The sequence below is a fragment of the Xiphophorus maculatus genome, chromosome 24 (assembly GCF_002775205.1).
Source record: "Xiphophorus maculatus strain JP 163 A chromosome 24, X_maculatus-5.0-male, whole genome shotgun sequence".
NCBI lineage: Eukaryota > Metazoa > Chordata > Actinopteri > Cyprinodontiformes > Poeciliidae > Xiphophorus > Xiphophorus maculatus.
In genome coordinates, this window is record NC_036466.1 from 38940 (window position 1) to 53702 (window position 14763).

The 14763-nt window shown below is 39.5% G+C and overlaps 1 protein-coding gene across 3 annotated transcripts in view; it reads right to left on the minus strand.

Moving 5' to 3' along the window:
• The window catches only part of LOC102233552 (E3 ubiquitin-protein ligase HECW2-like), a 64709-nt gene that overhangs the window by 26228 nt on the left and 23718 nt on the right, over nucleotides 1-14763 (minus strand). For all 3 annotated transcript variants that reach the window (XM_023329412.1, XM_023329409.1, XM_023329410.1), the window contains 9 exons: nucleotides 13811-13905; nucleotides 12621-12696; nucleotides 8590-8759; nucleotides 8276-8418; nucleotides 6663-6763; nucleotides 5682-6514; nucleotides 3888-4029; nucleotides 1175-1276; nucleotides 145-295 (listed from right to left, as the gene is read on the minus strand). In XM_023329412.1, the coding sequence (XP_023185180.1) occupies nucleotides 145-295; nucleotides 1175-1276; nucleotides 3888-4029; nucleotides 5682-6514; nucleotides 6663-6763; nucleotides 8276-8418; nucleotides 8590-8759; nucleotides 12621-12696; nucleotides 13811-13905 (1813 nt within the window). The remainder of the gene's footprint in view (nucleotides 1-144; nucleotides 296-1174; nucleotides 1277-3887; nucleotides 4030-5681; nucleotides 6515-6662; nucleotides 6764-8275; nucleotides 8419-8589; nucleotides 8760-12620; nucleotides 12697-13810; nucleotides 13906-14763) is intronic.

Consider the following 14763-nt stretch of genomic DNA (forward strand, 5'->3'; position numbering starts at 1 on the left):
GGTGCCAGTGATGAGTGGTGATTGTCCAATCAGAACAAACCAGAAACCTTAGAACGAGAAGAACCTCCTAAGCTCTTTATTTTCACAGGAACTCTGTGAACATGATGACTACCACATATGGAACTGAAAACTGTTGGTACTGACCTGCGGTTGAGCTGTTCCATCTGCTGTATGGAGCTGGACCTCTGTAGAGTCTGTGGGGCCGGGGGAGCAGTAGGCCGCTGCCATGTTGTTGTTCTGTTCACATGATCCACATAAAAGATGCGACCATGACTGTCAATGCGAGCCTCCCAATCTGGATTAGGAAGATAGTGGGAAAGTTTGCAGACTGTTGCTCATTGCAGACACAATGAGCAACAAAAACTCAGAATGTATGCAACAAATGAAGGAATGTAAAGGGAAATGTCTGCCCCTGAATCTGTCATAGTCAAACTTTAGGAAATACTTCAGAAAATGTAACTTAGAGCAAACAAATACACTTTTTATACCCTTGTTTCTGCTGGAACATTACATTTTATTTCTGTTCATTGTACCCTAATCAACAGCAATTAAGGTACAATTACTGTCTCATTACAGAAAGTAGTAAAGAGATCTACTGATTTTAGTTGACCTATTTTGTTTTGTGAAGCTAAGATAATACAGCTTCAATCTGAATTCAATGTTTCTGCCTAACTAGATTTCAACGATGATCCATATTTTGCTATCTGGGATATTGTCTTCCCACAGATTTATTCTGTTCTTGGTTTTTCCCCCACTTAATTGTTTCAGATCATTTTAAATTAATGTATAATCAGACAAAGATCACCTGACTGAATACTAAAGTTGTTTCAAATTATGATTTTTCCTTTGTGAAAACTATAATTGCCCTCAAGAACAGAGGCAAAACAAAGTTACTGGATATATCAGCATAGAATAACTAATAAGCAATTTGTAAGTTTTTTTCTCCAAAGAACCACAATGTGGTAATAATATTTCTGCTGTAGTTCATAACGTCTGCCAGAAGGTGGCCAGTTTGTCATACTGTGCACCAGTCAGAAATAGAGTCAACCTGTCAACCTGCAATGAAGCTTTACAATAACAGGAAATTACTCTGAAGTTACTTTGAATAAAAACAAGAAACACATCAAGTTATGAGTATTCCTATACATTTCATGTAGGATATGCAAACACCTACTAGGAGGCAGAGGCTCATCTACTCTTTGATAGCGGCTGATGTCATGGCGGACAGAGGGAAGGGACCGAACAGACTGATGACTGTTGACCTGAGCTGTGGCACCTGTATTAAACATACAACATCTGGATCAATTGCTAACCTAAAACATATCATTTTAGCTGCTGATAAATTTTAAGGGTACTATTATACAGTTCAGTGATATATTGGATACATTGCATAAAACACACTGTCATGACATTGACACTGTCATTAAATCATACCCGACTTTTCCTGTTTCATGTCAGTTAGGATTACATAAATGATTTATTTTTGCTAGATGTCAGAATAATGAGAAAATGTTTAATAATTCATCACTTGTATCAATTTCAGTAGATAGATATAAATTTGGTGACTAACTGACCTAAAACAGGTTCTAATCTTACTCTTTCTACATGGAGTTCTCTCCTTGTACTCTGGCTTCCTCCCACATTAGAAAAAATGACTGAGGTTATATATTATATATACGTATATTCCTTTATTTAACCAGGTAAACCCCGTTAAGATCTAGATCTCATTTTCAAGGGGGACCTGGGCAAAAAAAATTTGCAATACAAAAATTTGCAGTACAGGTTTATTGGTCTCTCTAAACTGCTCTCCAGGTTTCCCTGTGATGGAATGGCAACCTGTCTAAGGTGTATCCCGCCTCTCACCTGATCACCCATGGAATAGTCAAAAGGTCCTCCGTGCAACCTTGCAAGGATAAGCAGTTATTGGAAATGGAGGAATTGGACAGTCTAAAGCTAAAATAAAACAGCTTCATGACTCTGTAGGCTTATATTATCTCCTGGTGCACAAGCTCAAATACGCTTAGCTGTTCTCTCTGCAGTAAGAAGCATCAGGGTCTGATTTTAATAAGGTTCTGCTCTTTAACCATTCCACCATGATTTCAATGTCGCTGACATGGACAGATGCCATGCAGGAGCTTGCTCAGAACATTCATCCTAAAGGCAACTTACAGCCAACAGAAGTAATGGTGAATAAACTGGATTAAGACTGGAAAATTCACATCTGCTGTCTAAAGTTAATATACTCAACACTGCTCCTTCAGTGTAAAATGATTAGACAATATTCAGCTGCAATACATATATTATCATCAACATTGATAATGTGTCAGTTATGGTTGAAACCCTTTATGTTGATTCAACATGCAAGTCATCGACCACTTTCAATATCATTTCAATGTCAAGCTTCAATGTGAATTCAATGTTTCTGCCTAACTAGATTTCAACGATGATCCATATTTTGCTATCTGGGATATTGTCTTCCCACAGATTTATTCTGTTCTTGCTTTTTTTCCCCCCACTTAATTGTTTCAGATCATTTTAAATTGATGTATAATCAGACAAAGATCACCTGACTGAATACTAAAGCTGTTTCAAATTATGATTTTTCCTCTGTAAAAACTATAACTGTCCTCAAGAACAGAGGCAAAACAAAGTCACTAGATGTACCAGTGTAGAATAACTAATAAGTAATTTGTAAGTTTTTTTTCTCCAAAGAACCATAATGAGAAGTAGAATCCACAAATAGGGAAAACATGGAATACAGGAGAATCTTCCCAGGACTAGCCAGCCTGCCAAAATGATTCAAAGAGCTGACCAGCAATTCATACAAGATGAACCTAGAACAGGGGTGCTGTGGTGGCACAGGGAATAGAGCACAACCCACTTAAAGAGGCCTCAGCCCTCAATGCCACCATCGGATGTTCGTGTCCTGGCCTGACCTTTGCGGCATGTCTTCCCCTGTCTCATTACCCACTTTCCTGTCTGACCACTCTCAAATAAAGGCCACTAAAGTCAAAAAAACAAAACCCTAGAACAACTTCTGTAGCTCTGCAGCAGAAGTCATGTTTCAACAATAAGAAACTGGGAGGAAATAGCCTCCATGGGAGACATCTGTGCCTTTCTGCCCCCCTTCTTTGTTCCCACCTTCAGCCCTCATTCCTTTCAAACACAGAAGCAACCCAACTATATGAGTAACAGAGCTAAATTTTGCTGCGTTACTTTCTACTTGCTCAGATAAGCTCCTTTTCCCATTGATGACCAATATCATTTACTTGTTGATAATAGATTATTTCCCTCTAAACTTTATTTTCAATGATAGTGTTTATAAATCACGTTGCTCACGCTATTTTTTTTACACACAATTAAACTTCACCTTAGATTTCAAGGAAGCGTAACAGACAGGATTCGTTCAGTTTTCTGACGAATCCCATGTTGTTCATGTTATAATAAGGTTTCCTCATATACCAGAGTCAGCTGTGGAGTTCCACAAAATGCAGTGCTTGGAACAATTCTCTGTACTACTTATAGCAAAAAGCAGATTTTTACATACACATAAAGGACGTAATTTATTGTCAACAAGTTACAGAAATTCAGTACAACTGGCTCCATGTTTATCTGCTTAGCTATGTTTAAACTCTTATCAAAGTGTTTAACATAAAGTGTTTTCAGCTACCACCAACTCAGTGTACTCAGTTTTTCTTTTCTCCAAGTACTCTTGGACCAGTGATTCTGTACTTTACTATACATGTGCCTGTGCTGTGCTCTCAACTCCTTCTCATGGCAGATGTCTGGCCATGTCAGACCTGGTTCTGCTGAAGGTCTTAATGAAACAGAAAAAAAGAATTGTGTGTGCTTAAATTTGTCTTCCAACATCTTATAAAACCACATACCAACTTCAGAACTCTCTCCTCCTCTAGCATCTCTGCTGCTGTTCGGAGCAGATGCTCCAACTGGCCCGTTCACCTCACTGCTTGAAGACTCTGCCCCTTCCTCTTCTGCTTTTGGAGCAAGTTCTTTCCTTGATTCAACCTCCTGATGGCAGAAAAGGAGAGGATTAAAGGGAAGAGCAAGGTTGGCCCAAAGTCAACTGTCGACACAATGTCTGTGATTTGTGGATGTTTGTTTTCGCACAGACCTTTCAGCTCCCACTCCAGCTACTTAACGTCATGGTATTTTGTCATGTGTGGTTTACAACAGTACAGTAAATACAACAATCATGGCAGACAGAACGACTGTTACGAATTCACAAGTTTAGTAGGGGAGGATGTAATTCCTCTCTGAACTGCAAAATAAAATTGTATTTATCATATTATCAAAAAAAAAGGAAGGTGTCGGTGAGCCGTTCTTCTGCATTAGACCAGAACTGCGCAGGGGGAGTTTAATTTCAGCTCTTCTACATCTGACCAAAACCAATGTTCTGACTATCTGTGTTACCAGACAAACCGTGATAACAGCAGCTCATGGAAGTTGAGTAACACTGTTTTCCCCATAAATAAACCCATTTGGGTAGTGCGATAAAGCATAAAATTCATATCAGGATGCATGTTGTCATGGGTGGCGGTAACAATATATATCAATATAATTTGTATAAATCTTACAATAGAAACAAAAAAAAATCATATACTAATTTATTATGTATAGCGTAAACACTAATTTTTGTGGATGTTATTTGTATGTAATGTTTAATTGTTTTGTTTTATGTTGCTGCCTATCATTGCCAGGTCTCCCTTAAAAATAAATCTTATTTTAAGGAGACCTGGCATTGATGGGCAAAGGTGGCCAACTGGTTAAATCAAAGCTAAATAAATAAATGAAAAAAATATATAAAAATATATATAACATAAATGTAATGGATGTCTGAGTCAAATCCTGCTTATTCTTCCTATGTTGTGACTGGAACTTTTAGTTAGCTGAACTGCTTGGCATTGCTGGTATTCAAGCACATGCTTCTTTTTAAGACAGTGTGAGGGTTAAGCAGTAAAACCAGGAGCAAAAAAAATGCAATCTGCAAAGTGTGTGGAAGAGAGGAAATACAAGCATTCTGTTTTACCAACTTAAGAGATAGGGCCATTTAAACCCCAGGAGCTTTTTACTCTGTCTGGTTTTACAAAGTTTTCTATCTGTGGCTTCGGAAAGACCATCATTCTGTGATCCCATGGCGCTTCCCCGCTGTCCAACATCTACCGGCATCCTCTTGAGCATCGTGCTAAGATCATGGGAGGTTAAACATGAACCAGGTCCAGATATTTTACATTTTTTGCACCTGCTTTTTTAACAAGTTCTTCTTTTGCCCTCTATGCTATACTGCTTCCCACTTTCTCTGTTTTGATGTCATCAACAAGCATTACCACGGTTAGTCAGTAGACTACAGATATCTATCATATGCCAAATTTCTATCATTTCAACTGTATACTGTTTATATCACGCATTCCTGAAACACACCTACAAAATGCAGACCAATCACACAATAGATTTGCATGGAGAGGGGTGCAAAAGGTTCATCAGGGAGCTTGTGACACGAGGCTGAGAACAAAATTATGTGATTTTAATCACACAACTGCAACTATGAGAATTAATTTCAGCAGTTTGGCTCAACCACATAGAGCCCTTTAGAGGAACTGTATATATGCCCCCCCCCAGATCCCAGCAGTTTAGTGTAGAATAAAAAAGTCTCTTTTGCTTACTTGAATGGGTGAAAGAGGACCCAGGGAAGGGCTACAGGTTCCCATCCTGCTACTCTGCTCCTGACAGGAACATTGTGGTACGGAATCTCCCTGTGGATCGGCTGCAGCAGCCTCGGCTCCAGGCTTTTGGGATGAGAAGACAGCTGTTTCTTCAGTCACATGTGCTGCTCCAGCAGACCCTTCAGCCCCATCTACCGATGCTCTGGTTAGAGCACAAGCTTCGTTTTCCCCTTCACCTGCTGCTACTTCATTTCCAGAATTTGGAGGCTCAGTTGGAAGCTGACCCGCAGAAGAAGAACCTTCCTCTGCTCCAGCTCCAATATCTTCCTTTAAATCTTCGTTCTGTGCAAGTGATCTGCTTATAGAGTCCGTGCTCTGTTCTGCCCTTGTGCTCTGGGATAGGTCTCTATGCTGCCCCGCTGTATCCTCATCCTCATCTGAATCAATGTGCAGCATGGCGTTGAGTCGTGTGTCAGTTGGAAAGCTGGAGCGCAGTTTAGGCAAAGGCGGCACCAAAAGTCGGTCCCCGTGGCCAGTGGGGGCCTCAAGAGCGTCAAGGTAGTCATTGAGGGACACCTGTCGATGGGTGAGATGCCCCAGAGCCGCAGAGGGCAGGTCATTCTCTCCCACGTGTCCGGGCTCATGCCACATAATGTTCTCTCCATAACAACAAAGGCCATTCACCAACAAGGGGCTATTGTCGGAACCCATGGGAGAAGGTCCACTTGTGACACGAGATGATGAGGAGGCTTGAGGAAGATCTTCATCATCAGATGGGCTGCCAGGGTCTCCGCTGCCCAGGAGGCTTCCTCCAGCAGCGTCTGGGGAGGCTTCTGTAGAGCAGAAGTGTGGAGTGGGTTTCATTACTTCATTACAGAGTTTACAACAAACCATGTTAAATTAAATAAATATTTCATTGGGATGAAAAAAAATATGGGCTTTTCTACCGCCTCACAACTGCTGATTGGAACCAGCACACACCTTCTTGTCCGGTGGAAGTGATGTCCACTCTGAACTGAAGCTGGCCGCTCACATTGTCTGTCGGGAGGCGGCGACACAAGCTATAGCTGACCTGGTGACCCCTACAGACATACACACACACACAAGCTGTTTATCTGGATCTGTGTTAATGGTAAATAAAGCTCTTTAAAGTACAATAATTATGTCTCATGCTTGAAATGAATGCAGTCTGGTTCCTACTGGAAGGAATGAATGTCTGAAAGCCTCAATTAGAAAACTTCTAGTCATTTTGTCTGAACTTTCTCCTGAAAAGTAGATAAATTAATGTGATAAGGTCAGCTTTCCCGAATTCCCCTGGTGGAGTGAGGAGGAATCACTTCTTCAAAACTTCTTCAAAATTAGACGGAGAAGCTAGCCAGTCCTGCTGAGTTGGATTCATCAAGCCAATCCATTTGATGAAATTAGAAGTGTGTTGTGTAACCACTTTATTCACAATAAATACATTTTTTCTTACTATGTTTTTTAAAATACTATATTTTTTTTTATTTTAAAGTTTCAGCAAGCGTCTTTCGCTTTGTCTTTATGGTTAAGACAAGAACCCATCGCATTCAGCAAGAACGTCATTCGGCCTGTGCTGAATGACGTTCTGAACAGCAGGTCCAGGGATCTGATGCACCAAGACCCGAGCCAAAAGCAATGTGTGACTTTTTCCGTTTTCGTAACCTGCTGGACCTCAATGGTCCTCCTTTTGAATTCTATTTTGTATTCTTCTCCAAGCCTTTCAGGCCTTTAGAAGTGCAAACCAAGACAAATTTTTGATTAGAAGTCAAAAATGCAAACACAAATTTCTACTTTTTTTTCTTCACTTTTTCAATTTAGAAAAAACTCAAGTTTTTCCAATAATGAGTTTTAACAATAAGATGAGTTGGTTTTTCAGCTGCATCAAAATTTGTGTATTTTGCAAAACTGCAAAGAAAAAACACACCATACGAGTCATGTCATTAACAATCGCATGTTAGTACACCCGGAAAAATGAAGAGGACAAAAGTAAGTTGTAGGAGGATAATTTCACAGTCTGTTGTTTAATAACTTATTGTTTGAAACAAACTTATCCAGGTGTGAATTTAATCGTGTTTCTTATTTAATGGAAACACCACAATTGCGAAATTATGTTTTTCGATATTAGTGGAATGTCGACATAACATTGTACACATTTGTAATAGAAATGCAGTTAATGATGAATATTGAGATGCATGTATTTGTGGACTTTTACAAGAGCAATAGACAGGCCAACATGAAGCATTCCCTGTGGAAAGTGTTCTTTGGTTCCATCAGTTCTTTAGTTTTTAAAACATAATCGTCAAGGCACACCACCCTGCATGTTTCAGATGTTTCCTAGTTTCAGCTCACCTGATTTCATCTGACTGCCGATTAACAAGCTTTTGCTCAACTAAAGAAATCTAAACCCAGTTAGGTTATTATCTAATTAAAGATTACAAAATTTTAAGTGATGTGTCGTTTTAGCAGCGAAACATGGAAAACACTCAGTGTGTGCCTTGAGGATCAAGGTTGAAGACCACTGTTTTAGACATTTCAGTTATTCAGGACAGTTTTGTGTCTGGGTGTGAACTCACTCAACTGTCGGCCCCTCAAGAAGTCTCTGTACGGGGATGATCAGATGACCCAGAAAGCGCTTGATGATTGGTCGGCTCTTGGCAAACTTATCCTTCACTTCAATCTCCAACACATCAGTCATCAGAGCCACAAAGGTGTACTTCTACAGAAAACAGATATACAAATTTTTCACCTAGATACTTAAGAATTCTTAGTGGTAAATTGGACAGAACAGGCAATAAAAGGTTTCATAAAAATTGGACATCTGCTAATATCCAGTGTCTTAAATGCACAATCAGGGCCAATGAGTTTGTCAAAGCGTATGTGTGCTTACCTCCCCGTGCCACACAGGGTTGATGGTGTTGGCTATAATGGTGGAGCGCCTCTCCTGGCCATGGTGAGTGAATTTGGGGAGGCCACTCCTCTTCCCAGGAAGGATGGACATTTTCAAGTATGGGTCAGGGTTAAAAAACATCCCCTTCTTCAACCCCACTGCCTGGATATCTGAAACAGTAGCAGTTATAGACATCTTTCTTGTCAATACCCATAGTGCTAGCATAGACATTACAACGTTGGCTTTCTATCGCCTGAAAAACATTTCTAGGATTAAATAAATTCTAGAAACTATTTGAAAGATCTCAAAGAAACTCGTCCATATGTTTGTCACTAGTCAAATTGATTACTGCAACAGGTTTGCCTAAAAAGTCAATGAAACAGGTGCAGTTGATCCAGAAGCAAATCGCCTCCATTCCTAAGTCCTTATACTCAGTGTTGCATGCCCACCTTATTACTGAATTAGGCAATTTGTGATGAATTAAATCATTACAAAAACCACACAGTTGCTTTATTGAACAATGTCCATCATTCAACTTCGCGCTCATACCCCTGAACCACAATACTCATTATGTCATCGAATAAGCACATAGTGAGTCTCAATTATTACATATTACTCTCTGCTCTGTGGGTTAGTGGAGGCATTGTGTTAGTTGCTATGAGAATCGGTCTGTGTGTAGAGTAAAGCTGACATAGAGAGAGAGGAAAAGAAGAATATAAGTGGCTTAAAGTTGCCTTACGCCTGTTCATCAACATATTTTCCCTCTGCTGTGGGGCACTGCAGTCACTGTAATTTTTAAACCTTCAATAAACAACAAAGACTGAACTAATTGCCTCGCTGTTTGTAGAACGTGGCAACAATCATCAATAGGATGAAATATTTCATAAAGTATAGGAGCTATGGTCTGCTCAATTTTAGCAAATTAATTTTAACACTGGAAATTATGTAAATAACATTTTAGGGCAGAGCCTAGAGCACCAGTGAGCAGCATGCAGACAAGAAAAAGGAAAGAAAAAAAAGAGCTGCAGAGTTTGTACCACTTGGATTTTGTATAGTTTATCTCATTGTTTGCAGTTTGTTGACATCTCATTGTGATTTGTGTGCATGGAAATGCAAGTAAGTGATGTTGGAAGTTATTAATTTTGTTAATTTAGTCAAATATAGCGGTTTTTACCCTTAATTGATAGCATGCTTTATTCACTTGCACATTTAATAAGAGCTACACAACATAGGGTTTTGCATGTTATATTTATTTAGAAACAGCATATTTGTAAGCATTAATATTGCAGTTATTGAATCACTGATGCTGTACTATGTTTCTGTTCTAGAACATCCATCCAGCCATCCATCCATCCATCCATCCATCCATCCATCCATCCATCCATCCATCCATCCATCCATCCATCCATCCATCCATCCATCCATATCTTTCCACTTATCCAGGGTCGGATCGCAGGGGTAGCTGCCTAAGGAGGGAGGCCCAGACTTCCCTCTCCCCAGCCACTTGTTCCAGCTCTTCTGGGAGAATCCCAAGGCGTTCCCAGGCCAGCCGAGGAACATAGTCCCTCCAGCGTGTCCTGGGTCTTCCCCGGGGCCTCCTCCCAGTGGGACGTGCCCAGAACACCTCAGCATGGAGGCGTCCAGGAGGTATCCTAACTAGATGCCCGAGCCACCTCAACTGGCTCCTCTCGATGTGAAGGAGCAGCGGCTCTACTCTGAGTCCCTCCTGGATGACTGAGCTTCTCACCCTATCTCTAAGGGAGAGCCCAGACACCCTACGGAGAAAACTCATTTAGTCTGCTTGTATCCGTGACCTCGTTCTTTCGGTCATGACCCAAAGCTCATGACCATAGATAAGGGTTGGAACATAGATTGACTGATAAATTGAGAGCTTCGCTTTTTGAGTCAGTTTTGTCTTCACCACAACAGACTGGTACAGCGCCAGCTTCACTGCAGACGCTGGCGCTAATCCATCTGTCAATCTCCTGCTCCATTTTTCCCTCATTCATGAGCAAGATTCTCAGATACTTAAACTCCTCCGGTTTGGGGCCAGAGGAGTTCCCCTTTCCTACCACCGACAAGAAACAATTTTTCAATTAGTTTGGATTGTTTGACAGTGAAGTGTAAATGCGAACTGCACGAGTTGAAAATGTAGCAAATTTTGCAATTTTGGTCCCCAATCGAATCGAGTCTATCAGGTGTGAAAACACAAAAATATTTTTGTTAGTTTATAAATCACTTTATGGCTTAAAACCAAAATACATTAAAGATCTTTTGTCGTATCAACCTTCAAGACCACTCGGGTCTTCTTGTTGTAGTTTGCTTTGCAACCCCAGAACCAGAATCAAACACCAAACCAACATTCAGTTTTTATGCAACACAAATCTGGACCAAACTTCCAGAAAACAGAAAAACAGCCAAAAAATTGAGTTTTTTAAAATCAAGTCTAAGAACCCAGCTGTCTAGAATTGTATTTGACTAATAATAACTGGAACGTTGATCAAGATCTTTGATAATGAGTATTCTTGATTTTGATGATGGCATTTGACAAAATTGAATATTTGTTGCTTGTTTCATAATAGTTTATTGTGTTATGTTTTTATCATGTAAATTACTTAAAACTAGTGATGTTACGTGATGTGCCGAGGCTTCGAGGCGTGTGTCGAGTAATGGAGGGGGCGTTTCCGTAAAGCGCGTATCGAGGCTTGCTTCATTTAGGGGAGGAGCCGAAAACGATGACGTCCGAAGCCTCGCTGCCTGGCTGTATCACGTGACTGCTTCGGGAAGTGGCTCAGATGTTGGCGCGGGGTTTGACAGCTTTAGAAACCCCACAGGATCCATTCAAAATGTGGGTTGTTGTAGGCGAGTTGCGGTCAGTTGAGAGAGTGGATAGAGTTTTGATAGTTTGGATAGCAGCGTTTGGATAGTGGTTATTTAGTTTGAGACAGTTAGTTTGGTGTGTTTGGAGAGTTTAGGATAGATAGATAGATAGATAGATAGATAGATAGATAGATAGATAGATAGATAGATAGATAGATAGATAGATAGATAGATAGATAGATAGATAGATAGATAGATAGATAGATAGATAGATAGATAGATAGATAGATAGATAGATAGATAGATAGATAGATAGATAGATAGATAGATAGATAGATAGATAGATAGATAGATAGATAGATAGATAGGAGATTTAGGAGCACGAGGACAGGATAGGAGAAGGATGGAGCCGGCGAGAAAGAGGAGGATTTCCCCTCCTCTTTCGATTTCGAATTGATAAGCCCTAACAAGGTAAGGTGAACTGAACATTTGCAGATGCATTACGTTTGCTTATGAGGAACTGTATTTTTTACTGTTTCTTATGTTCTGTAAAGGTGAGGTGTTTATTGTGCTCCAAGGAGTTGGGGTACAATAATAACACCTCATCCATGTAGTGTCAAAAAAGAGAAATCGTTTGAAACCAAAAACTGTGGAGAAATTGTTGTTTCTTAATAAAAATGCATGAAATCATCCAAGTTACACAAGCATTAGCCTATTCACTACCCCCTCCCTAGTTCCACAAGCACTTTCACTGTCCTCTGCCTGATTAAGTCCATGCCATTTTTCTAGAGTCACAGAAAAACTTTATTACACAACATGCCATATCACATGACACTACTATTTTGGGAATAATTACACACAGAGGATACATTCAAACAATATTTTATTATACACATATGTGTATACATAATTTATGTAGACAAATGATTTCGTCCTACACCTTTTGTGAAGTCATTCCCAAGAGCCATAATAGACAAAAATTCAATGCATCACACGTGTAAAGATACAGCTGGCTGTGATTATACACCTGGCCAGTAGGTGGTTTCGTGTGCACATGAAGCCTCAAGAAATGAACCCTTTCTCGAACCATTTGGCTCAAGTGGTTCAATGCCTCATGAGGCTTCATCTCACCATCACTACTTAAAACTGAATGGTTGCTGAAATGTGCTTTACAAATTATCTTTACTTGACTGTGTGCATACTCCTCTCACCTGACAGGGTGAAGCTGACAAGTTTTCGACAATGTTCACTTCCTGACTGCTCCTCCACTTGGCCTTCACCTCTCACCTATTTCAAAAACAAACAAATGAAAAGTGATTTTAGTTTAATCTCACTTCACCTTCAAAAACAAAAAAAAATCTGCTATGATTCTTGCCCGTCTGCCTGCTCTGTTTTCCTCCTCAGCTGCAATCAATCTCATCTGATTCACCTGCATGCTGCTGTGCTACAGTGCACTCATGCTCATGTCTTCCGCCTGTTCACCAGCAGTTATATTCAGCTCTCAGGCAGACAGTATCAGATTTTTGAAAACCCATGAGTGAGCCCAGCATTTCCTTCTTTTTTTGACCACGGTCACAACCACGTTTTCTCTTTTGGATTTCCCTGTCTTGCCTTGCCCACATCGGATATTCAATGGACTGAATTATCTGTTTTCCCTGCAGTGTGTCGGGAGCTCACACTGCAGTCAAAGAGGCGGATCTGACCATTTTCACGGTGATTCTGATAAATTTCTCTGTAAAACAACTCGTATAATCATGTCAAGGTTGTAACTTTGAGTTTAATCAACAGATGTTGTTAAAAAACCAATGACAAGATTGTAAAATAAATTAAAAAGCTCTTGCTCTTAGTTTTTTTTTTTTAATCGCAAAAAGAATCAGTCTTTTTCTATCTTTTGTCACTTAAGCCTGACAAATAAAAGCACCCCACCAAACATGGGTTTCCAACACATTGTGTGTATTTATAATTTTTCATTGCTGATAAGAGGATGGAAGCTGGTTGATAGCAGCTACAAAAACATAGTCTTCCTGAAAAGATGAGTGTAGGTCTTCTGAATTAATTCCATTCTAATGTAAAATATAACCGATTACTAGATCAAAGAAATTTCTAGTTGCTAATTTTTGGTGGCTCAATCATACACATAACAATCATTGTGAATTTGAAAACATTTGCTCTTGCCAAAGTTATGAGGGGAAAAACCACATATTTCAGCTGCCTGAAATAATCTGTAAATTAACTTACCCCCTTCTTTGCAGTTAGGGATCCCTAACTGATCCTGATCCCTTTGGTACTAGTGGTACCTTTGGTACCACTGGTGCCAAAGGTCGTGGTACTAGTGACAACCAACAGAACAAAACAAAGGCAATTTGAATATGGATGATAAAGTATTAAATCACACACTTACTGGGACTCCTGGGTTCTTCACAGTGATGCAAGGAGTTGTTGCTCTTAATGCTCCACTTATTCCATGATAATATTTGAAACAGATCTTTGTCTCAGCTGTAAAGAGAAACCCCCCAAAAAACGTCTGTACATGAAAAGCAATCAAAGAGCAGAAGAATTGGGCTTGTCTGCAATGTTTTTTCCCCCTCACATTTCAATCAGAAATGTAGCACCATCTACTGGCTGAACAATTTGTTAAGGGAAAAATTCATAGCCAAACTAACCAAGCTATAAGATTTTCCCTTGAACCTTATAGCTGCTGTTGTCACCCTTCCATTAGATTTTTATCAACTGCTAGAGAATATTTTACATATCTGTGGAGGAGTTCTGGCCCATTCCTTCATGGACAATTGTTTTAATTTTGCATGAATTTACATTCAGACTCTAGGCTATTTATAAGCCATATTTCCCAGCCATTTAAATGTTAATTTAACACCAGATTGAAAGACGCATACCAAAGAATTTGTGGATATATTTTTGTATTATACTTACAATATGTTCTTAGCCGTGCTAATTAAGATCTTGGAAGGGAAATATGGAATGAGCATCAATGCTAGAATAACAAATATCTATGACTTTGTTTCTCATGTATTGCTAATTGTGATCAGCTTACTTAATTTTAAACAAGTTCTACTTTAGGAATTTTTTAATTCTATAGATCAAGTAATCAGGCACATGAAATTGAACTAACATGTAACTAATCAGTCAATCCATGATTTAACAAGGGTAGCAAACTTATTTAGAGATAAAAAAAAATGTCTGTGCTCAATTAAGCACGATTAATGTTATTAAGCTTTGACTGAAAATTGACTCTGACAGCTAAGCTATACAAAGTGATAAAGAACACTAGAGGATATGGTGCTAAGAAAAGATATAGTATCTTGTTTCCACAGGCAAACATTTCTGTGGCAAAAC